Source organism: Nuphar pumila, chromosome 15 (assembly GCF_984573655.1).
Source record: "Nuphar pumila chromosome 15, dmNupPumi1.hap1.1, whole genome shotgun sequence".
In the NCBI taxonomy this organism is placed as follows: Eukaryota; Viridiplantae; Streptophyta; class Magnoliopsida; order Nymphaeales; family Nymphaeaceae; genus Nuphar; species Nuphar pumila.
The window spans coordinates 12,586,169-12,609,394 of record NC_143263.1 but is presented as its reverse complement, the minus strand read 5'-3'; the positions used below and the strand labels follow the sequence as shown (position 1 = coordinate 12,609,394).

General features: G+C 38.7%; 1 protein-coding gene across 1 annotated transcript; it reads left to right on the top strand.

Moving 5' to 3' along the window:
• The first annotated feature begins 7,091 nt into the window (after nucleotides 1–7,091).
• On the top strand, nucleotides 7,092–17,024 carry LOC149814532 (jasmonoyl--L-amino acid synthetase JAR4-like). The gene is made up of 4 exons (XM_089989752.1): nucleotides 7,092–7,430; nucleotides 7,528–7,629; nucleotides 13,681–14,504; nucleotides 16,339–17,024. The coding sequence occupies exons 1-4, from the start codon at nucleotides 7,138–7,140 to the stop codon at nucleotides 16,878–16,880; spliced, it is 1,761 nt and encodes a 586-aa protein (XP_089845878.1). The 5' UTR covers nucleotides 7,092–7,137; the 3' UTR covers nucleotides 16,881–17,024.
• Nucleotides 17,025–23,226: the final 6,202 nt, after the last annotated feature.

Genomic DNA, 23,226 nt, shown 5'->3' with positions numbered 1-23,226 from the left:
ACCTTGTTTTTAGCAGACCCATGTATCATAGGATCTCGTTCTCGAACTGGATTTGAAACTAGATTTGGAGATCTAGGTCAGATCTGCTGGATATGATCTATTGGAAAGTAAATATTGGTAAGATATTTTTTTTTTTGAATTGGCATTTTTTTATTTATTTAGAACCTGAAGAAACTGCACCCGGCACGAAGACCTTATCGCGCTGGCTCAGCCTGGTCATACCTGTTGTCACCATGCCGGCAGTGTAAAACTCTGAGGCTAGGACCCCAACCCCAAAAGCTTATGCTGGGCCGTCTGCTTGCCCAAAAGAGTGACGCTCATGGGAATCGAACCTTTCTAGCAGCCAAGGTCCTGCCCCACTGCGCCAACCCCGCTTTGGGGTTTTGAATTAGCAGTTGCTCTTGCCAATTTTCGTATATATGCCAATAGAGCGACCCAAATTCAGCCACAAATATATACTTCATCATAATTTAAAATCAAGGAAAAAAAAATTTGTAGTCATACTCTCAGATTTCATAGGGATGACATCCAGTTATATGTACGTATGTGTGTGTGATTTGATCTTTTAATTTGATATATGTTATTTGTATGAGATATTTTTTTCATTTATTTGTATGACATCCAGTTATGTTATTTTTTTTCTCCTGTTTCTTACTTCTTAGCATTATATTTCAATATTAAATTTCTCTTTATTATATTATATATCTATTTTTCCTTATCAGTGCCCGTCTAGGATGGGCCGTTCTACTTGTCTACAACACTTGGGGAAGCTACTGCTTGAAACCAATGAATGCATGTGCAACCAAATAAATGACTAACCATACATGTACCTCCACACGTTGGGGGTGGGTAACAGGCAGGAACGGTCCTTTAACCGTGCTGGCACAGTCAAAGCCGAGCCCGTCCATTGATGGGCCTGGCCAAAGCTGTGGTTCGGGTCAGGCCGGGCTGAATATATATATATTCGGGCTGGGTCAGGGCAGCCGGTGTTGGCCCACTTCAGGCCTGGCCAGAGGCCTAGTTCGGGCCAACCCAAAGATGCTGCTTGTAAGCAATTCAATGCATGCATGTGCAGCCAAAAAGCAAAAAAAAAAAATGTACAGTACTTGGGAAAGCTACTGCTTGCAACCAACCAATGCATGCATGTGCAACCAAATAAATGACTGACCATACATGTACCTCAACAAGGTCTGGGGCCCACTTCAAGCAGGCCGAGCTTTGTTTGGACCGTTCCAGAGCCAAATTTACGGGCCCCGGCCTGGCCCACGGGCTGCCCACCTCTGTCCACAACGTGCATGTGGAACTAAGGAAACCTATGGAAGTCCAGGAGAGTAACTGTATAGCATGTGCGTGCACGATATATGACGATATCATGAAGACAATGTCTGTATAATTCCATTTCTCATCTGGAAATACATTTGAAGAATCTTTAAGTTTGTAAGAGAATAATTGTAAGTCATAACAGTGGACCAATGGAAAACAGGGACCCGTCTGCCTCGCCCCGTTTGGACCGGGGATGGAGGCAGAGATGAAAGTTAAAATCAAAACCTATGCAGGGATGGAGGCGAGGAGCGAGGGCAGGGTTTTGAGATGGGGCAGGGGTGGAGACCTTGTCCCCAAGCCCTGCCCCGGTCCACTGCCATCCCTACTATAAAGCCTTGTTTGAATGCCACTAAAACAAATAGTGGCAAATCATGGCTGTGCTCTAGCTAGGTGCTGTCCTTATTTGGTAAGAGTGACAGTTTTTTTATCTATACAAACAAGGTGTCAGTTTTGAATCTCATGGGGTTACACCCAGTTTGCCTAATATAAAAAAATGCAATACAGTGTGAGATATCTTATCTTTTGAGGAACCCTACATGATAATTAAATGATCAATTAATTTGAAAAGAAAGAAAATAAAAAACAAAACAATTATAGTGTATTTTCTAATTTAACTATCTTATTGGATCTTAAATCAAACCTAGACCTAAATACTTGTTCCTTCATTTAAATATCCTGATATTTACCATCACTCCATCATGTGAACCACATGTGGAATCCACTAGAATATATAATATGGAAACATTAATTTAAAATAAAAGAAATGAATAGCCAAGTTTAAAAGCATATATCAAGTACAAGTTCACTCAACGGCAAACAAAGATGTTAATTACAATTGAAACTGAAAACCTTACTATCTTGAGTAGGATTATTTGGAGTGATTGAACAAGTAGCACACGTCCTAATATATATGAATTATATATTATAATGAGAGTTGTCCAATTGAGTTTGAATTTTTGAGGCAGAACAATATGCATTTTTTCATTGACAGAAAGAGTTAGACACCCCCTTGGGTTGTCCTAGTGGTAGCGACCTTGGAGAGAAGGTGCTGACATCTTCTTCCCAGGATCGACTCTCACTGGAGTTGAGGGTGCCTTTCACTAGTGGGCACAATAAGGGCTTGAGTGTCTGTGACCCCACCCGGAGATGATCTGATTCAGCAGTAAACTTCGTCGTCAAAATGACGGAAACAGCTGGATAACAAAACACCAAAAAAGTAGTCAAGTAAAGAAGAAATAAAGGATAGGCATAACAAAAACGTGACAAGAAAGAACAGCTTGTCTGGTAGGAACAGTTAGTGCATGTCACATTGCAGGTTCAAAACCCAATGGTATAGTTGTATAACTGGTAGGGGTCTGCCTAACCCCAGCTTGCCTTTTAATAATGACTTTGACGCAGAAGACAACAACAAGTAATATATGTAAGATTCATTGATAGTTTTAACCAATCTTGTCAATATCGATATCAGCCCTGGGCCACCGATTCAGCTCAACTGAATATATAGTTCTGTAATATCGGCTTGAAAATAATAATAAGTCATTAATTATGTGTCAATCATAATGTGACACATGTTAAAATAATTGTAAAATAATATTAAAATTTTTTTGGTATTTTTTATATTTATTAAAAAATAGCCGATTCAGGCTTGCAGCGTATCGGAAATTCTGCCGATGAGTATCGGAGAATAAGCACCGATCGATACTGATACCATTGGTTTTAACTTTACGTGGACATCATTTGATAAAGAAGACTGAAGCCCTTTTTCTCTGTGAACAGCAGGGGAGCACAGATCAGGTGCAATGTGATTGCACAGAAAACATGCCTCACCCATCTCCTTGGGTGACACCTGTCTAATTAACCTGAGAATTTACCATGAATCGAACAGGTGTTATTCAGGAAGATGGAGCGGTAGGGTTGCAAATGGGTCTAATCCAGGATGGAGGTTTTGCAATTTTTTACTGTTCTGACCTAAATCTCCATGTATTGCTTCCTATGAAGCAGTGCATGTATTTTGCATCATATTGCACCTGATCTTTGTGGAGCATTACACAAAGACCAATATTCAAACAAGGCACCGTCAATGTGACACCTCTTGTCCCGTTACTAGAATGTCCAAAAAGCCTAAGGGAGTTGGCATAGTATGCTGTGGCCTTGACTGGTAGACAGGTGGTCATGGTTCGAATCCCAAAAACCAAAATGTCCAAAAAAAAATAGTGTTTTCTAACTGTGGTAAAAAAGAAAAAATGATAAAAAGAAAAGTACTAAACTAACCCTATCCAAAAGTCACTCTCAATGGTTGTGATGTTGATGGTGTACGTCAAATGTGAAAATATTCTGAGTAACTTAACAAGCAGTTTGTTAAAACGTTTAAAGTTGTTTTTTTATTTAAAAAAAATGGGAATCGTTTTCAGAACCTAGTTAATGACAATTTATGCCAAATTAATTTTGTATCTTTGCCTGCTTTCCTATTAGAAGCTGCTCAACTGTTTCCACCCTATCCCCCTAAATAGTTAAATATTCAGATCACAAAATACTCCCTAGTTCACAAAGATTCGCGAACACGGGGACATGGGATGCGGATGCGGGTTCGACTTGCAAGTTTAACATTTTCTCAAAAGACCAATGTTGTCAGTATCGGTGCGAATGGTCCTGTATCGACCGAAACGTATCGTATCGGCAGAAAATCGATATGCATCACCCTTGAATTAGCTATTTTTAACAAATACTAAAAAAAAAATTTATGGTTTTTTAACAAGTGTCATGTTCTGATTGGCACGTAATGTTTTTTTATTATTTTTCGACAGATACAGCTGAATCGTTGGTCAAACGATTAAGGGCCGATACCGATACCGATACTAACAACATTGCAAAAGAGATGTGGACGTGAAGTTTTTTAAATTTTAAATAAAAAAAAATATTTTTGATATATTAATTTTTAAAAATGCTTTTTTTACTGACTTATCAATAAAAATAATAGATACTAAAATAATGACTGTTGGAATCAGTGCGCATGCCTGTCACCAGCTACATGCAACGGAAATTACGGGGGAAGGGGTGATTGCAACGCATTGATAACTTCCCCAAACGCAAATGGAAAGATGTTCATCTGGAAAATATCATCGAGGTCTGACAACTTTTGATAAAAAAAAAGAAAGGAAAAAAGCACTATTCCCTAAGATAATTTCATCACGTGCTTGAAAGGGTTTGAGCTTTGTAATCCAAAGTATGAGATACTCCATGATAATATATTGAAAGGTGCCTCTCATGCTTTTTTTTTTTTTGGTGTTTTAGATGCCGTTCATCTACAAACTGTAGCTTTGAAAATTTTTGTCTACCCAAGGAAGAGGTAAACTCCCCAACCATGGATGAATGGCATCCAAGTCACCTCACTTATCTAACCATACATAAATTTACATGTAAACAAAGTTACTTCTAGTTGGATTCAAAACCGAAATCCATTACGACTAACTAAACGGATGTGAAGCTTTTTACTAAATTCAACTAAATATACCTGAGGCTGGTTGGATATCCAACCCAAATCCAAAAAATCTCTGGTGTTAAATGGGTTTTGCAGCTTCTTCGGTGCGGTTCCGGCCCTATAAATGTGTTGGGCATAGTCAATTTACTGAGAATCCACACCTAGATCATGTGTTTTCGATGAAAAAAATAATGTTTGGAGCTTTGAAATTTTACAAAGATTTTAAACAGTTGATTTTTTGAATTTTTATAAAAACCCACCCATGTGTTGGAATAAAACTCTTCAAGAGCTTATCCATATAAAATCAAGTACATAGGTCACATCTGTAGGGTCAGAATTTAAAAATAAAATGAAAAAAGCTTGAAAAACCTATTTAACACGCAGTTTAGTACCAAATGGGTTTAGCACCGGCCCATTACTTTATATATATATATATATATATATATATATATATTAGATCAAAATGGTTTTTTTAGTCTTCTACTACCATGAGACAGAGAGACAATGATAAATTGTGAATGTCAAGTTGACAGGACGGCACAACTTTGAAAAGTGGTTTCAAATAAGAGAGAAAGAATTAAAAGGTAACCGATTCTGTAATCGGTTGCAATCAGCATACTGTCTGTCGACTCACCCTTGCCTAAACACATATCCCGTCATTTGAAAAAGGATGGGTTCCATCATATATTAAATACTAGTCATTCAATCGGTTCTGCTGGATGGATAAGATTGAATGTAAGATTGAACCCATCATATTTCAAATGATGGGATCCGTGTTCCCTCGTTAGGGATGGCAATTGACCGGGGCAGGGACGGGAGACAAGGTCTCCACCCCCCCCCCCCCCACCACCCCACACACACATCTCAAAATCCTCGCCTCCATCCCCGTTTCATATCCTCCATCCCCGGTTCAAACGGGGGCGAGGCAGGGCGGGGTGGGGTGGGGCAAGGCAGGGATCGGGGCGGGGGAAAGTGTAAGTCCATTCTTGTACGGGGATGAATTTTAACGTTCATCCCCGCTCCATTCCTGTTTCATGCCCTTCATCCCTGGTCCAAACGGGGCAAGGCGGGGTGGGGGGGCCGTCTTCCCCGGGTCCACTACCATCCCTATCCCTCGCCGCCCACCACGTTAGAGACTTTTCCCAAGTTGATCAAGGGACTTTCGTCATTTAGAAAGCAATTCCCTGGCGTGAAGTTGCGTGGTAACCCTTCTGCTTTCCCGTTCTATAAATACAAACGGACGCGCTCTCCCCCTCCACAACCATCGAAAGCATCTCTCTCTCTCTCCCTCCTCCGGCTTGTCCTTGCTTCATCGTGCATGGAGGTGACAGTAAATTCGCGTCTTCCCTTGTAACCTCTCAGAGCTTTAAAGCAGTCGCCACCAAGTGCAACTTTTTTCTGGTGCGAGGTTTTTTAGTGAGTTCGAGCAGCAACAGGTACTCCCACTTCTTTCTGTCCCCTCCCGCCACTTCATAAAGTCTTGTCCATCCTTTTTTCCCAAGTTGGTTACGTGTGCACTACAATGAAAGCACATGAAACTGCACTCACAGAGTGATATGCAAGAGCTTGTTGCTTTTTTTTTTTGTTCGCTCTCTCTTTCTCTCTCTCTCTCTCTCTTGCCTCTCTTTTTCCACATTCACTTAAAGAATAGTCTCTCTTCTCCTTTTTCTCTCTCTGGACGTTTAGTGTGTGAGAATTCTAATGACTTGAAGAAGGATTTTGTAACGACGTGAAGAAGTCCGGTCCGGCGGCTTCCGCGGTCGAGAGGACAACTCGCAACTTCTCTTCTTTTTTACCGTCTTCACTGTGGAATTTCATCTCGAATTCGTGTTCTTTTCTTAGTTTTTCTTTCCTGTCTTGGTCCAGAAGGCCTCCTCATTCAATACCCAATAAGAAAATCGTGCTTCTTTTTATTTTGTTTATTGACTTGTCGTTTTTCTAAAACGTTTGGTTTCAGTGGTTTGGTTTGAGGGCTTGTCTACTTTTTTTCGTTTTTTTAAAGCATGTTCGCATTTTGAAACCGTACTCAAAAAATGGGTTTTACTGGACTCGGTGAATGAAGGAATGTTTTGTGTTTGCTTTGGTTTTTTTATTTTATGGAGTTGGGAATGTAAAAGACCTGCAGAGAAACTTGTGTCTCTTTTCAGCATATTATTGTTGTGTGGTGGTCCCGAGTCCGGGCCCTTTTGAAGGGGTGAGCATGGTACTCTCTGTGCGGGTTTCTTTTTGTACGCTCTGATCTTTTTTACTTGGTGGGCTGTTTATAGATCTGCTGCTGTGACAATTTCCTTTCTCAGAAGTGTAATTTCGATCGAGGTTTGTGGCTAGCGAGACCAATGTTGGAGACGATCGGGGAATTCGATCAGGATAGAGTGATCGAAGACTTCGAAGTGAAGTCTCGAGATGCACGGAGGGTTCAGGAAGACACTCTGCGGAAGATCCTTGAAGAAAACGGTGAAGCGGAGTACCTGCAGAGATGGGGTTTGGAAGGAAGGACTGATCCAGGGAGCTACAGGGTGTGTGTTCCTCTGGTGACTCATATGAATTTGGAGCCGTATATTAGGAGGATCGTCAATGGGGAGAACCTCTCTGCTCTTACCGGGAAGCCGATCACCACCATATCGTTGAGGTCCCTTTCGATTCTTTCGTGATGTGATTTTCAACAGATTTGATTTCTTTGACTTTGGTTCTCAAGCTTTTCACGTGTTTTCGCCGCTTTGCTGCAGTTCTGGGACGACGCAAGGGAAGCCCAAGTCTGTGCCGTTCAATGAGGAGCTGCTGGATACCACCATGCAGATATACCGCACCTCATTTGCTTATAGAAACAGGCGAGTTTTTCTTGAATTGCTGCCTTGCATCAAATTCTTTAGTTTTTTTCGGAGCGGACTAGCTTCTTTTCAATGCTTTTATTTGATTCTTGCTGCTGTTATGCTAGCGAAATGGCTGTTTTTGCTTGTTCTTCATAATTCATACATGCCCACTTGAATCCCAAGCCTAATTTTAGATGAATGTTTTTTCATGTGCTCTCTTTTCTGTATTAGAGATGCTGATTAGTATGACAGCCTTTCTTCTCCTCTCAAAAAAGATCACTTGCCTGTAATAAATGTTAGAGGAGTTTGTTGGTGAAAACAGCATGGAGAACGGAAACGTACTGGAAGCTATCCTCAGTCTGGATTAAGCTTGCATTGACATGCGTGGTCGGCGTTCTCCTCAACCTATCGATGCCCATTATGAGCCCAGGCCGTCAGGTCGAAAGGTGAGCAGGACCCTTGAATCCAATGTGAGAGAGTATAGTTGGTTATAACACTCATCAAGCAACCATATCTCTCTGTTTGCAGTGGGAGGAGAGTGGGGATTACATGCATGGCGTTCATACATGTGAACCCTTCACATTGCATAATGAACATTTACGTAACATCCCTCTCCACTTCTTCTTATCTTTTAGTGCGCCTTGTGTCAAATAGGGTCACCTTCGGTTGGACATGATCGGAAATGTCCAACATTCTCTCACTTGATTCATTAACATGAAAAGACACATAATTGAGGTTCTTTACTGTTATCTCAAATCAATGTCTATGTGGAATCACATGATATCCTGTATCACAAGAATAAATCATATAAGTCTACAATCCCAAAGATCTGCAGTGGTCTCTCAGTAGAGTCTACACTCCCAAGATCCATAATAAAATTTCTTATCCAAATGGCCTGAGATGAAGTCTCGTATAAAGCAATAAATTTTGCATTCATGGTATGAGTTGTAGTTGTAAACTTTTTTTTGCTTCTCTATGAAATGACACCACCTATCAAGACATCCTCCTAAGTCCACATCATAGTAGTCAATGACCTCTAAGTGGTTAACCTTTCTCTAGGTAAACATATAGTCTTTTGTTTCTTACAAATAACACATGACCTTCTTAGTTGCCTTTTAGTATGCAATACCTGGATTAGACTGATATATACCATGCATTCTCATAGTAAATGTGATATCTTATTATATGCAGGTTTGCACGTATTGCAAACTCTCAACGACCGAAGCATACAAAATAGTTTTCATCTGTGCCTTCTTATTATCATCCTGAGGATAGCTCTTTAGGCTCAATTTATCTCTTTTTACTATTGGTGTTGATCGAGAAAAATAATTTTTCATCTCATATCTTTTAAGAACTTTAAGGATATAGGATTTTTCAGAGAGACCAAGGACACCCTTAGTTCTATCATGATAGATCTTAATTCTAATAACATATACGACCTTACCCATGTCTTTTATGTCAAAATAAGAATAAAGAAAATCTTTTGTCTCATGTAGCATACCCAAAGTATTAGTTGCAAGAAAAATATAATTAATATATAAAACCAGAATTATGAACTTACTCCCACTAGCCTTAGGTATATGCACTGATCAATAATGTTTTCAGTGAATTCAAAGTTCAAAATTACCTAATTGAACTTTTTATACCACTGACGAGGGCTTGTTTAAGTCCATAAATTGATTTCTTTAATTTGCAAACTAAATTATTTGAGTCATCGATCTATACTGAAACCAGGAGGTTGTTGCATATATACCTTCTCTTCCAGATTCTCATTCAGGAAAGTCATTTTCGCATCCATTTGATATAGTTCTAAATCAAAATGAGCTACGAGGGCCATGATTATTCTCAATAATTTCTTAGTAGAAATAGAATAAAAAGTCTCATTATAATCAATGCTCATCATCTATGTGAATTCCTCTGCAACGAGTTTAGCCTTGTACCTCTCCACTCATCCTTTGGAGCATGTTTTGGTCATAAAGACCTACTTACAATCAATATGTCTTACTTTATCAAGTTAAGGTATAAGATCCCACACTTGGTTCTTTGCCATAAAGGCAATTCAGAAGAAGTCCTGTATAAACTTTTGATAGTATCCACTAAGGCCTCAGAAGCTGCAAATATCTGTGATATTCTCTGACTGTTTTCAATTTAACACAACTTCTACTTTTACGGGATCTACTGTTATACCATCTTTCGAGATTACTTGCTCAAGGAACATCACTCTGTCAAGCTAGAATTCATATTTTGAGAATTTGGCATAAAGTTGATTCTCTTGAAGGGTTTTCAAGACAATCCTCAAGTTCTCTTGGTGTTGCTCTTTGTTCTCAGAGTAGATAAGGATATCATCAATAAAGACGATAACAAAGGTGTCTAAATAAGGCCTGAATATTTGGTTTATCAGGTCTACAAAGAAAGCAGGCGCATTAGTGAGACAGAAAGACATTACTATGAGCTCATAATGGTCATATCTCGTTCTGAAGGTTGTCTTGGGTATATCATCCTACTTAACTCTAAGTTGATATACCCAAACCTGAGATCGATCTTATAGAATACTCTAGTCGTTCTCAGTTGATCAAATAAGTCAAGCTCTTCTTTCATGACATTGATCCAATATATCAACCTTTCACTTTCAATGACTTCTGCAAAGGTTAAGGGATCACCATCAATGCCTATGAAATCATTGGGATCTTATAAATACACCACATAGTGTGGATGGGTAGCAGATTTTCTAGTCTTCGTGGACCTCCACACAGGTCTTACAGGTGGTTCAAAATAAACTTTTGCATCCTGTTGTTACATATCCTCATCAACAACTTGATCTACTTGAGATTGATGTTCATTGACCAATTTTTCTTTAGCATTATCCAAAGGGACAATGATAAAAAAATTAGGCATTTATCCTTCATAGGTATAAAAACTGAATCTTGCAATTCCTCAAATTTAAAACTTTGAGATGCATATATCTCAATAAAACTATTTTTAAGAAATCTTTCTTTATCTGTTTTCACTATTTGCGGTCTATGAGATAGACAATAAAACCTAAAGCCCTTTGATTTTTTTGATAACCAATGAGAAATTCACTAGTAGCCCTAGGATCAAAGGCTATTATATGTGGGTTATACAACTTAGCTTTAGCTAGACAAACTCATATGTACATATATGACAAGAAAGGTTTCTTACCAGTCCATAGTTCATAGGGAGTCTATTGGACAGCCTTCGTAGGAACCTTGTTCAATATTTGCATTAATATCCTACGAGCTTCACTCCATAAGGCCAAGAAAAGATTTAAGTGATTCAACATCGCTTGAACCATTTTCTTAAGCGTACATTTTTTTATTTCAGCTATATTATTCTCTTAAGCACTACCAGGTATGGTGTATTGAGTTACAATACCTTCTTCTTTTAGAAATTGTACTAATGACTCTTTCTTTTGTCTCCCTGTGTAAATTTGGAACACAATGACCATTCTTTGGGTAGAGTCATTGTTGCATAAAGTCACATAATCAAAATACTAAATCTTAACACGTACTAAAGAATTCTTAATCAACACAACTCATATCACTTTGGTAATTGCATGAGTTAGTTAATCAAGATTTTTTACTGCAAACATATTCGTATTATAGAGCATGATCATGCACATATGATAATACATGTATATTTATGACAATATACATTTGTATGTATTATAACATCAAAAACATAATTTCATGTTTCATCTCATATGCATAAATAAAATTTTGATGAAACACATCACATATGTCATGAATTTAGTCATAATTCATACTTAAATATTATGGATAACTGAAAACAATATAAGATGCATGCATGAGTCATGAAAAATTTATGTATTCATGATAATAAATACATATAAAGTATGAAAAAATGATAAAAACATCCTTTTACAGGTAATACTAGGGGTCCAAGTAAAAAAATTGGTCACAAAATACTCTGAAATGGTCTAAAACGGCTTCGAATAGGTCTTGAAACAGCCGAACCGATCCTGAAACAACTGAACCGGTCTGAAACATGTACTAAAATCTATAAACTCTTAAAACTGAGAAAACCCATATTCTTTCACTGATTCAAAATAGGGCCTCTTCTTGCAAGAACAGGTGAAAAAATGATTGGAATCGGTTAAAAAGAGCATTAAACCAGTCCCGGAATGCCCCATGTCGGTCACAGGGTCAAATAGTGCATAGATTAGGTTTTGGATCTGATCTGGTCTGAAATTACTGACCTAGTCTACCCTGAAACAGTAATGGGTCTTGGATCGGGTCACACTGGGTCTAGCTCAAAGCCAGTTCAGATCCAAATCCTGTCAACTGGATGTCGAGTCAGATCAATGATCCAGACCCAATATCTGAATCCAGATTCGATAAAAATGGGTCTCAGATCAGACCCCTCGATCAAGACCTAAACTAAACTGGATACCGGGTTGGATCTCATCACCCCAGACCCAATCCAAAACTAGACCCAATCCAAATCGGACATCGGGTTGAATTCGGATCCTTGACCCGATCCAAATCCAGACCCAGTCAAAAAATGAGAATGTTGGCAAAACAGCATAGAGAATGAAAACATGCTGAAAGCGGCCATCCTCGGTCCGAATGAAGCTTGAGTTGACGTGGGTAGTCGGCATTCTCCTCAACCTATCGACATCCATGATGAGCCTAGGTTGTTAAGTTGAAAGGTGAGCAGGACCCTTAAACCCAATGTGAGAGAAGGCACCTTGGTTACACTCATCAAGCAACCATATCTCTCTATTTATAGTGGGAGGAGAGTGGGGGTTACATGCATGGGATTCATGCTTGTGAACCCTTCACATTTCATAATGAACGTGAACTCTTCACATTCACGTAACATCTCTATTCACTTCTCCTTATCCTTTAGTATGCCTTGTGTCAAACCGGGTCACCTTCGGTTCGACACGATACGAAATGTCCAACGGAGTTCACCAAGATATGTTGCTTATTCCCAAAGTTTGTGGTCCCTGATATTTTCCCTTCAAGAGCATGTTAGAAAATGAGTTGTCTCATATTTGAGGTTGAGTTGAGACAAATTTTTGGTGATTTAAGCATAGTTTCAACTTTCACTGCTTTATGTGTTTGGTACTGGACACCAGAGTGAGGTTATCTCTTTTGGCATTATGTGAGACAGACCTTTAGGGTACGTTTTGGAAGGGAAAAGAGGTAGAAAAAGTGATACAAAAGTGAAAATTTGGTACCGTTGTTCCAACCCTTCCAAGCAAAAGAAAATTTCTTTCTACATTTTTTTATAAGAAACATTTTTTGGAAAAATGTTTTCTACCAAAAGAAAATGGTGATTTACACTCTTAACTACCCATCTCACCACCATCGACCTCACTACCACCACCCACCTCATTATGGTTTTTCCAACCCTTTCAAATGAGCGGGACTTTTTCCACGAGAGAGTTTTTTTTTTAATTTAAAGTAAACTTTTTTATAGGAAACAAAGAATGTTTCCTAACAAAAGAAAATGGCGATTTATAATCCCCACCACTGCCTTTCTCACGATGATTTTCATCCATCCATCTCACCACCACCACTACTACAGTACCCACCATCACTCACCCCTCCAAAAACTGCACAGGAGAAGACAATCATGATATATTGCTTTATGTGTTTGGTACTGGACACCCAGAGTGAGGTTCTCTCTTTTGGCAGTATGTGAGACAGAATTTGACTTAGTAATTTTTGGTGATTTATGCATAGTTTCAACTTTCACTGATTTGAAATATATAGGATACCACAATCATGATATATTGCTTGTAAATTTGTGGTCCGCTTTACGGGTTATGCACTGTTTGGTTTTGACTGAATTTGACTTAGTAACAGAGCCTTTTTGTAATCCCTGTAGCATGAGTACTGTTTGTAGATATGATCTTTTTCTGCTTGACCACCAGCAAATTTTAGCGGAATTTTGATGTACATGACTTTCTACGGTAACTGGCTTTTTATTTTGTCCAAAGTTCCAGTGAGTGAATTGCACATCCCTAGTTGTTCTTTCTCTTAGTATCTGATGCATTTGATGAAACGCTAAAATTTACAGGGAGTTCCCCATCGAGAATGGAAGAGCCTTGCAGTTTATCTACAGCAGCAAACTGTTCAAAACGGAGGGGGGTCTGATAGCAGGTACCGCTACAACGAATGTGTATCGATGTGAGCGGTACAAGGTGACAATGAAAGACATACAGTCCCAGAGTTGTAGCCCAGATGAAGTCATTTTTGGATCTGACTACGATCAGTCCTTGTACTGCCACCTCTTGTGCGGGCTTATATATTCAAATGAAGTTCAGTTCGTATTTGCCACATTCGCACACAGTATTTTACTTGCTTTCCGGACATTTGAGCAAGTCTGGGAAGAACTCTGTAAGGACATAAAAGAAGGGGTTCTTAGCAGTCGAGTCACCATTCCGTCCATGCGGACGGCTGTTTCCAAAATTCTGAAGCCTAACCCTGAATGGGCAGCCACAATTCACAGGAGATGCAGCAGTTTGAACAACTGGTATGGAGTGATTCCACAGCTCTGGCCCAATGCTAAGTATATCTATGGTATAATGACTTGTTCAATGGAACCCTATCTGAAGAAATTGAGGCATTATGCTGGTGATTTACCTTTATTAAGTTCTGATTATGGTTCGTCCGAAGGGTGGATTGGTGCTAACATCAACCCACGAGCACCCCCTGAAGAAGCAGTGTTCACTGTGCTTCCTGATATTGGTTATTTTGAGTTTATTCCTTTGAAAAAAGAATTGGAGAGTCAAGATCCGGACAGAACAGCAGCCTTGACCGTATATAATGAATTTGAGCCAGTTGGATTGACAGATGTAAAGGTTGGGGAAGAGTATGAGGTCATTGTCACCAATGTTGCAGGTAACACGCCCATTTCAGATGCTTTTATTACACTTATTTCTAAAGCAAAAGCTTGCCTGTTACTGTTTGTTATATTAAACCTTGTTCTTGGATCATGAGTTGCCTGTTATCTTATCTGTGAACATTATCAGAAGTTTAATTATTGTCACTTGTTCCATGCTGCCGAGTAGGAATCATATTAGCCACTGCTCCTTTGGGTTGGTCACCTAAAAGTTGTTTTAAACTTTCAGTGGGTGGTTAGGCATGCTTGATTATTATGATTGGGTGATGTCTAGATTTCTATTGGAGATTTTATTGTTCCTCACTAGTTTCTTATCTATAAACTCATCGTGTGCCTTATTATTTGCTCAAGTGGAATTCACAATTTCTATCTCATTGGCTAAGTCGATCCATTTCTTTGTTCTGAATCTGGACCACACCAAATTGTGTATCCCAACTCACAGTTTTTATATATGTACTGATTGTCCCCTAGTTCCACTATTGGTTTTGGATTCATTTTGTTGGTGCCCTCAGCATGCCTTAGTGGGATAATTGGAGAGATCTGATGTAAGTGTGGATCCACCATTAGTGCAATTGCTCCACCCACTTCCAGTGAAGTTTTCATCTGAAACTTTCCTTTTTGCATGTGTGTGGGTGCATATTGTTTCAATGGTAATTTGATATAAAAGCTTCATAATTTTATTTATTACTTGTACCATTTAAACCGATGAGCAGATGGTTTGGTAGAGGCAGACTCGATTCTTAGTTGTTGTCTACTATAACCTGATGGAGAGCTTGTCTTTTTTGGCAGACCATCTTGTTAATAATATGCATGTGAGAGGCGCGGGGGGTGGGGGGGGGGGGGGGGGGGGCGTTGTGGTTGCGTAGATTACAAGAGCATTGCCGACAAATTCCCTTTCGAAACAGTGGCACAGATATGCATATTGTTAGTGGAGTTGTCGTCATCTAGTAGCATTTGTTGCTAATTAGGGGCATTAAAAAATCCAAGTGTCCAGAAAAGAATTGGTAGAAAGCAGCATGTATTACCAAGAAGCAAGTGGCCAAAGTTGAGATCAGTTCAAGCATGAGCTGTGTAGAGAGCCCACGGTCATATTTAAATGTTTAAGCTGGTGATGGCCTATCTTCTTTGTCATTATCATCATCTGTAATCTTTGCTTTCTTTATTATTATTTTTGCCTTTACTTAATGGGATCATGCCACGTGTCAATGATATGTATTTACTAGGTTATTTATACAATAATGGGGAAAAGCAATCTCTACCTGGCCATTTGGCGAGACTTCCTGTAGTGTATTTGATGTGGATCAGAGCATCATCCATCCTTGTCAATCCCAGTCCTCCCCCATCAAATCAACATGCGCGCACAGACGCGCGCACACACAGATTCCAAGTTCCATGCTGCATTAGGTAGCATTAATTGAACTGGATGGAAATCTCACAATGGGGACTGGAACTACAATTTATCCCCCCTTGAATGTATGGTAATTTTGGCCATTGGAACCTAGTCTCTTTTATAAGTAAACCATCTCCTGAGTTCTTAATCCCCTTGAGCTTCTACACTGAACTTTCTGCTATTATAGAACTCTAGTGACCTCATTTATCTCATGGTAGTAATTTGCCCACTTGGGATTGATACAATCTTGATTTATATATGCTAACCATATCAACCGCTCTGAAAAAAAAATTTGTTGAAAAGGGGAGATGATTTATGTACATGTTGTAAAAACTAGTAAATCTGGGGATGATGATAATTGTCAGTCGAATTTCGGAACATATAATCTATGTTTATTCAAACTCTTATTCCCTAAAACTTAGGTATTGTATGGTTGAAAGCAGGTTTATACAGATACAGGCTGGGGGATGTCGTGAAGATAAAGGGGTTTTACAACTCCATTCCACAGCTGCAATTTGTATGCCGGAGGAGTCTTCTTTTAACTGTAAACATCGACAAGAACACAGAGAAGGACCTGCAATTGGCAGTGGAGAAATCTGCAGAGTTGCTAGCGAACGACAAGGTTGAACTGGTGGATTTCACCAGCTTTGTTGATATGTCAAGTGATCCAGGCCATTATGTTATTTTCTGGGAGCTCAATGAAGAAGCGAGCGAGTCCACCCTCCAGGTCTGCTGCTGTTGCATGGATTGGTCTTTCAAGGATGCCGGCTACATTAGCTCACGGAAGGTGAATGCGATCGGAGCGTTGGAGCTCAAGATCCTCCAGAAGGGGACGTTCCACAGGATTCTTGAACATTACCTAAACCTCGGCTCGTCCTTTGGCCAGTTCAAGATGCCCCGCTGCATTGGTGCATCCAACCAGGCAGTCTTGGATATCCTGAAAAGCAATGTGGTCAAAAGCTATTTCAGCACTGCATTTTGCTGAAAACCATACTCCAACAGATGACCTTTCCTTTTATCCCATCATCTCCTTTAAGCTTTCCTAGGATCTATATATGCATGCTTCTGATTAGCTTCACCTCTTCAACGAATGTCTTCCTTCCTGTTCCAGTCATTCATTTCGAGTGAATCGGCTTTCCCACTAGTGTTTGCTGTACTACCATTCACAAATATGGTTAAAATTTAGCACTCCTATCTAAGCTTATGCAATAAGAGTGAGGGTGGTGAGATCATTTTTTTTACTTTTTCTTTTCTTTTCTTTTTAGGGCAATTCCAATGTGATTGCACGCAGCAGATCAGGTCATGCTGAACATGAGCTTTTTTGCTCATGCAACATCGTGGCCGTCCGTTTGGTGTTTTGAAAAGTCAAAAAGTCAACTATACGCTACGTGGCACTCATCCAAAATGCAAATAGACGGCCACGATGTTGGCATGAGCAAAAAGCTCATGTTCAGCATGACCTGATTTGCTTTCCTTTTTAATGTGCTACTGCACCTCATCAGTCATCACCCCCCTGGGATACACTCTGTCAGCTCTTAGTCCGACCAAAGATGGCGGGTAGTCAAGTGCAGCAAAAAGTGTGCAATCACATTGCACCTGGTTGTTCTTTTATGGGTCATTGGATGGATGTTGTGCAATGTGCCATCGTTGGAAGGAAGGTTTCTCTTAAGGTACGTTTGTGTGTCACAGAAAATGTGTGTGTTTTGCGAAAATGCATGGACGGGCATGCATTTTCGCGGGGCCCATAGTGACGAATCAAACAGTGAAAACAGTGGCCTAAATCTTGGAAACTATGATTTCAAAGAGTGAAACAACGGGTGCTCTCTCTCTCTCTCTCTCTCTCTCTCTCTCTCTCTATATATATATATATATATATATATATATATATATATATATATATATATATAGAGAGAGAGAGAGAGAGAGAGAGAGATAGATATATATATATATTGAATCTTGTTTTTTTAAAGAAAAAATATGACTTTTTGATGCTTAAATATTTTGCGAAAATTTGATCCTTTTGATTTTTAAGCCTTAAAAAATCTTGTTTGTACATGATAATCGAATGATCCTAGAGCTGGTTCTTATAAAACCAAGCATGTAGATCAAATCCGCGTAATCAGATTTAAGAAAAAATAAATAACTCTTGAGTCTTATAAAAATCTTCCTACATTTTATAATCGAACGATTCAAGAGTTGTTTTCCATAAGTGAAACATGTAGATCACATGTGTGAGGTTAGTTTGATGAAAAAAAAAACAGCGGTGTTTATGTGTGTGTGCACCTCCTAACACAACGGTGGGTAAGACATGGGCAGTTTAGTTTCTAACGTTGGAGCTGTTTTTTTTTTTGAGACCGTATCACCAACCGCAACACTGGCTGATGGGGATGCACAGGAGCCGGGTTCGATTTGAGCTTGGGCTGGCTCGGCTCCGTGAACAACCAGGTTCGGGATCGGCTCCCATCGAGCTCAAGCACGGCTGGGCTTGGCTTGAGCTGAAAACCTTTCATTTAAAAATGTTTTTAAATTCTTTGAAACTTGTGTAAAATGTAATTTTGAAAGAGTTGCAAATAGGGAGATTTGAACTGATGACAAATGAGTTGTCCACTAAGGTAAGACACATCTTTGTGTTAAGAATGTGAACAAAATTATATAGATATATATAAATCTATATTTTTATATAACTATATGAACCAAGCCTAATCGAGCTTACCGAGAGCTTATTTGAGCTCGACTGCCAGTTCAAGCTCGGCTCGTTTATGTGCTCTGAGCCTAAAACCTTGTTCAAGCTCAGGTCATTTATTTTTTAAACGAGTTCGAGCCGAGCTTAAACGATTCAAGCCCAAGACGAGCCCCAGCTAGCTTGGCTCATTGTGCATCCCTACTGACCAACCTCCGATTGGTAAAACTCTTGAGGTATCCTCTGCCCACCGAGGAGTACACCCAGCATCGACCTTGTGGCAAGGGACACCATATGTGGGTTTTTGAACGTGTGACATCTCATCAACTTGGTGTGACATTCACAACTTTCTCCTACCAGATGAGCAGAGCCCTTGTAGCCGTTAGACCTGGTTTTTGCTTAATCAGAATATGCAGTTGTCTTATCATTACTTGTTTTACTAAAAACTTACTTTGAATCAAACTGTTCAATAAAAAAACCTAAATAATTTATTATGAAACTTTTGATGCAATGTAGACGGTTGATTTTTAGATTCTTTTATAAATATGTGCAAACATAACAATCTTTAATTGAATAAAGAGTTTCCACCAAATAAACTATAGAAACAATGCTCCACTCATTGGTAGGGACAGTTTGTGCATGTCATCCTGTCATGGGACATTGCCAATTCGAAACACACTTGTGCATGTGTTGTGGAATGACCATTGCAAAAGGTGTGTTTGACTGCTTCTCCAAACTTGGACAGAACACATGTCCAGCACAGACAAAAAACATGCCCTATCCAGGACAAAACAAACTATCCTTGTTCAGTGTTTGCTTTGATAACAATTGTTGAATCGATTTTCGGATCACACAGTTTCACAATCATAATCATGATATAAAACATGATATAAATCATAATATGCAGCAGAATACAAATCATGATTTTCAGCAGATCGAAACATAAACAGAGAGTATGCATGTCGGGTTCCACCATATACCAAAATCCAGACATATGCAAATGAACAGACATATGCATAAAACATAATAAAAACAACGAAAGCATGTTAATACTATGTAAAAGGCTAAGGCGTACAAATGTACTCCCCTTAGAGAAGATTCGCCCCCACATACAGTGCAAACAGGGTCCAGCGTCCTTCTCCCAGGATACAATAGCATCGGCGATCTGGATCAGTGCATGCCGATGGTAGATCACCCTTCGAAAACAACCTCAGGAACTACTACTGCAGACCTCACAGTTTTAGCAAAGCAAGAGAGAGAGATGATAGAGTGTACATCCGTCCCCTTGGAACCTCTCTAACCACGTTTATATAGATGTGGAAGAGATCTGTTTAAAAGGACATGAGAGTTGCCATGACCCTTGCAAAGAGTTACCAGTTTTGAACAAGTGTGACTCTTCTAAGGGTCACCAGTTCCAAAAGGCATGACTCTTTTCCTTTTATATAATCCAAGGAAAAACAGAAAATCGGGGCAAAAAGATACATTGATCTTAAACCCGAACCCGGCTCGGCTTGGCTCGGCACGGCGAGCGGGCGCACGCGTGTGTGGTAGTCATCCCACACTCTTGTTCTCAGGAACAAGTGTAAGAGTTTACATGTGGATTATAAATACCACAACAAACTCAAACACGATCAATGTGGGACTATTCCACATCATCAAAACCACTTTTTCCAAAAAGGAAAAGCACCCCACGTTTCTTCTTGGAATTTCCTCTCCCCTCCCTTCTTGCACCTAACAACAATGACATTGTGTTCCCTGTGTCCAGCATTTGATTTGGCTGGAGCAGATAACTTGAAAACATATGAAAAACGGATTGGATAGCTTTTGTTCCGCATTGTACAACCCAATTCGGCCCACCAAATCAATGTTTGAACAAGTTTGGATTGGATTTTAAAGCCCGATATGGCTCTCAAACTAGATCTAAATACCAAAAAATGTTCAAAATTTGGGTAATTTAACAAAAAAAGAAATTCATATTTTTGGATTATATAAATGCTTTAATATGTATCATATTGGATCAAATTATGAAAGTATGTCAAAAAAATTATGTATTTTATTAGTCCTAGATATGGGTCTCATACTAGAACTAAATACCAAACAATGTTCAAAATTAATGTATTTCCCAAGGAAATGACAAACCTTTTTCAATAATGCCTTACTAATCGGATACGAGAAAAATAGGTGGGACGGATATTCTTCACTCTTATTGCAAAATACGCATCCACTAGCTAGTTCGTCAAGAGTGAGAAGGCAATTATCTATTTCAAACCTCAATGTCAAAGTGGCTTTTTTGCCCTATTTAATTTTTTACTCTTGTTTTTTTCTGAGGTTATTTTGTTTTTCTGTATATATACTTTTTTATCTTGGGAGGGTTAGTTGTTCCTCTGTTATTTGGTAGATTGTTGTCTTCAACTTTGTTTTTTGTCTTGTGAGCAAATGAATCTTATTTTTACTTCATTTCCATCCATGAATAATTTGATATTTGTTTATTTTTTCCCTATCCTTTTGATGCGATTTTCTAGTAATGAAAACCGTAGATTCCTTCGATTTTCTTCATCATTTTGGAATTTTCAATGACTTTATGGGTGCCATGATTTGTTTCCTAGTTATGATGAGAGTGACGTTTGGTTTTCCTTTGTTTTCATGTGTCGTTTGTGAGACACACGATTGTTCTGTCATTCTTGTATGTGTGGTTTTCCCTTGGTTTCATCTGCCATATTTGGGACTCAAACATGATTTGTTGGTGATGTGATGTGTTATGTAGTATTTTACCCAATTTTGTTTAGATTCTTTTTACTTGAGTCATGCTTTTATTTTTTATGGATATTTTCAATATGTAGCAAAATGTAATTATTAGTTTATAAATTGTTTTTAACAGTTTAGTCATGCTTTTCTCTTGATTTTTATCTTATTTTTAGGTATTGCATGTTAATAGGATTGGTTCGGGTGCCTTAATTTGCTAGTCAAGCATAATATTTCAGGAGCCTGTTTTTTATTCATTTTTGTTTTTTCAAAAGTTTTTGTCCCAAGTTTTCTTAAATTTAACTATTACATTTCTTTCTTGTACCCTCAATCAATATTTTTTCATATTTTATTGTTTTAATTTTTTGCAAGTCCCATTGCATTAGTTACTATACGATTGCATGGGAATTATTGATACTTAGGGTTTTAGATTAGTGGAAATCCATTAATTTATGATTTTATCTTTTGTTGCCTTAACTGATTTTTCTATCGGTCTCAGTTGGATCTTATAACTGAAAGAGTGTTTATGACTAAGTTGTTAGAATTTAACAGATAAGTTGTAATGAATCTATGAACATTTTCATTTTTTGGTTGTTTTCCTTTTGATTATTAGAATCGTGCTCATTTTTTGGTTGCTTCCTTTCTTGTATTATTTGTTTTTATGTAATTTTTTTAATTAGTATTGAATTAGTTTTTTTATCATGATTTTTTTCAATTAGCATATGAAATTATGAATGTTGTTTTCTAAAATTAAGTTTTGGTTATTTATTTATTTTTTCTTAAATAGTTGCAACTCAATAACTAGGGTTTAAGACTTTTTGTGCTTGTTTTTTTTAATTAGATGGATATTAATTAGTTATTTTTGTATTTTTTCAATCAACATTAGAAATGATTCATGTGTTCGATTTTAATTAAAAATCTGGGGGCTTTTATTGTTTTTTTGTTTCAATTAACTTATGTATGAAAACTATGAATAATGTTTTTTAAGATTGATGTTTTTTTAATCAACGTTAGACATGATTCACACACATCGTCTTATCAATTGCTGAACTTTTTCTAACTATTTATAAAATATTTACTTTATAGATTTTTTGAAGGATTAACTAATCCATTGGTTATTTATTTGTAGGATGTTTGTGTTTGTTTCTTACATCTTGCTAAATGCATTTCAAAATCGAAACTTAAGATTGGTCGCAATGCATTGCATTATTCATTAAAAATATATTGTTTAGTTTCAACCAAGGTTGTTAATTATAAATATCGCACCTGTAATTCTTCAAATTTCTTTTTACTTGTTAGTATAGTTTATCGTCACAAGGATTTTTTCTTTTTTACAATGCATTTGTGTCCACCATAGCTTAAATTCCTGCAACAAAAACTTATCTTCCTTGGGTCCCAAGATTGATTTGATGCTAGCCACCGAATGATCAAGATTCATATACTCTTGATTTAACACGCAAGCTGGAGCATATGATGCATCCAAAACCTGTTCTACATGAATATGACGGAAGATTTTTATAAATAGCTGAAGTGATAGGATGCAAACTATTGGCCATAAGTGTAGGGATGGCAGTGGACCAGGGGAAAGCGGGGCCCCGCCCCGCCTTGCCCCGTTTGGACCGGGGATGAAGGGTATGAAACGGGGATGGAGGCAGGGATGAAGGTTAAAAACCATCCCCGTCCGGGGGTGGAGGCGGGGATGGACGTGCACTTTTCCCCGCCACGATCCCCGCCTCATCCCCGCCCCGACCACTTTTCCCCACAATATCCCCGCCCCGCCCCGCCTCATTCCCGTTTGAACCGGGGATGGAGGACATGAAATGGGGATGAAGGCGGGGGTGGAGGATAAAATCCATCCCCGCCGCGGAGGCGGGGCGGGGGTGGAGACCTTGTCCCCCGCCCCGCCCCA

Excerpts from the sequence above, each read along its gene's own strand:
- LOC149814532 (XM_089989752.1), top strand. The coding sequence starts at position 7,138 with ATGTTGGAGACGATCGGGGAATTCGATCAGGATAGAGTGATCGAAGAC. Across the intron at positions 7,431-7,527 it reads ATCACCACCATATCGTTGAG|TTCTGGGACGACGCAAGGGA; the intron begins GTCCCTTTCGAT and ends GCTTTGCTGCAG. Across the intron at positions 14,505-16,338 it reads CATTGTCACCAATGTTGCAG|GTTTATACAGATACAGGCTG; the intron begins GTAACACGCCCA and ends GGTTGAAAGCAG.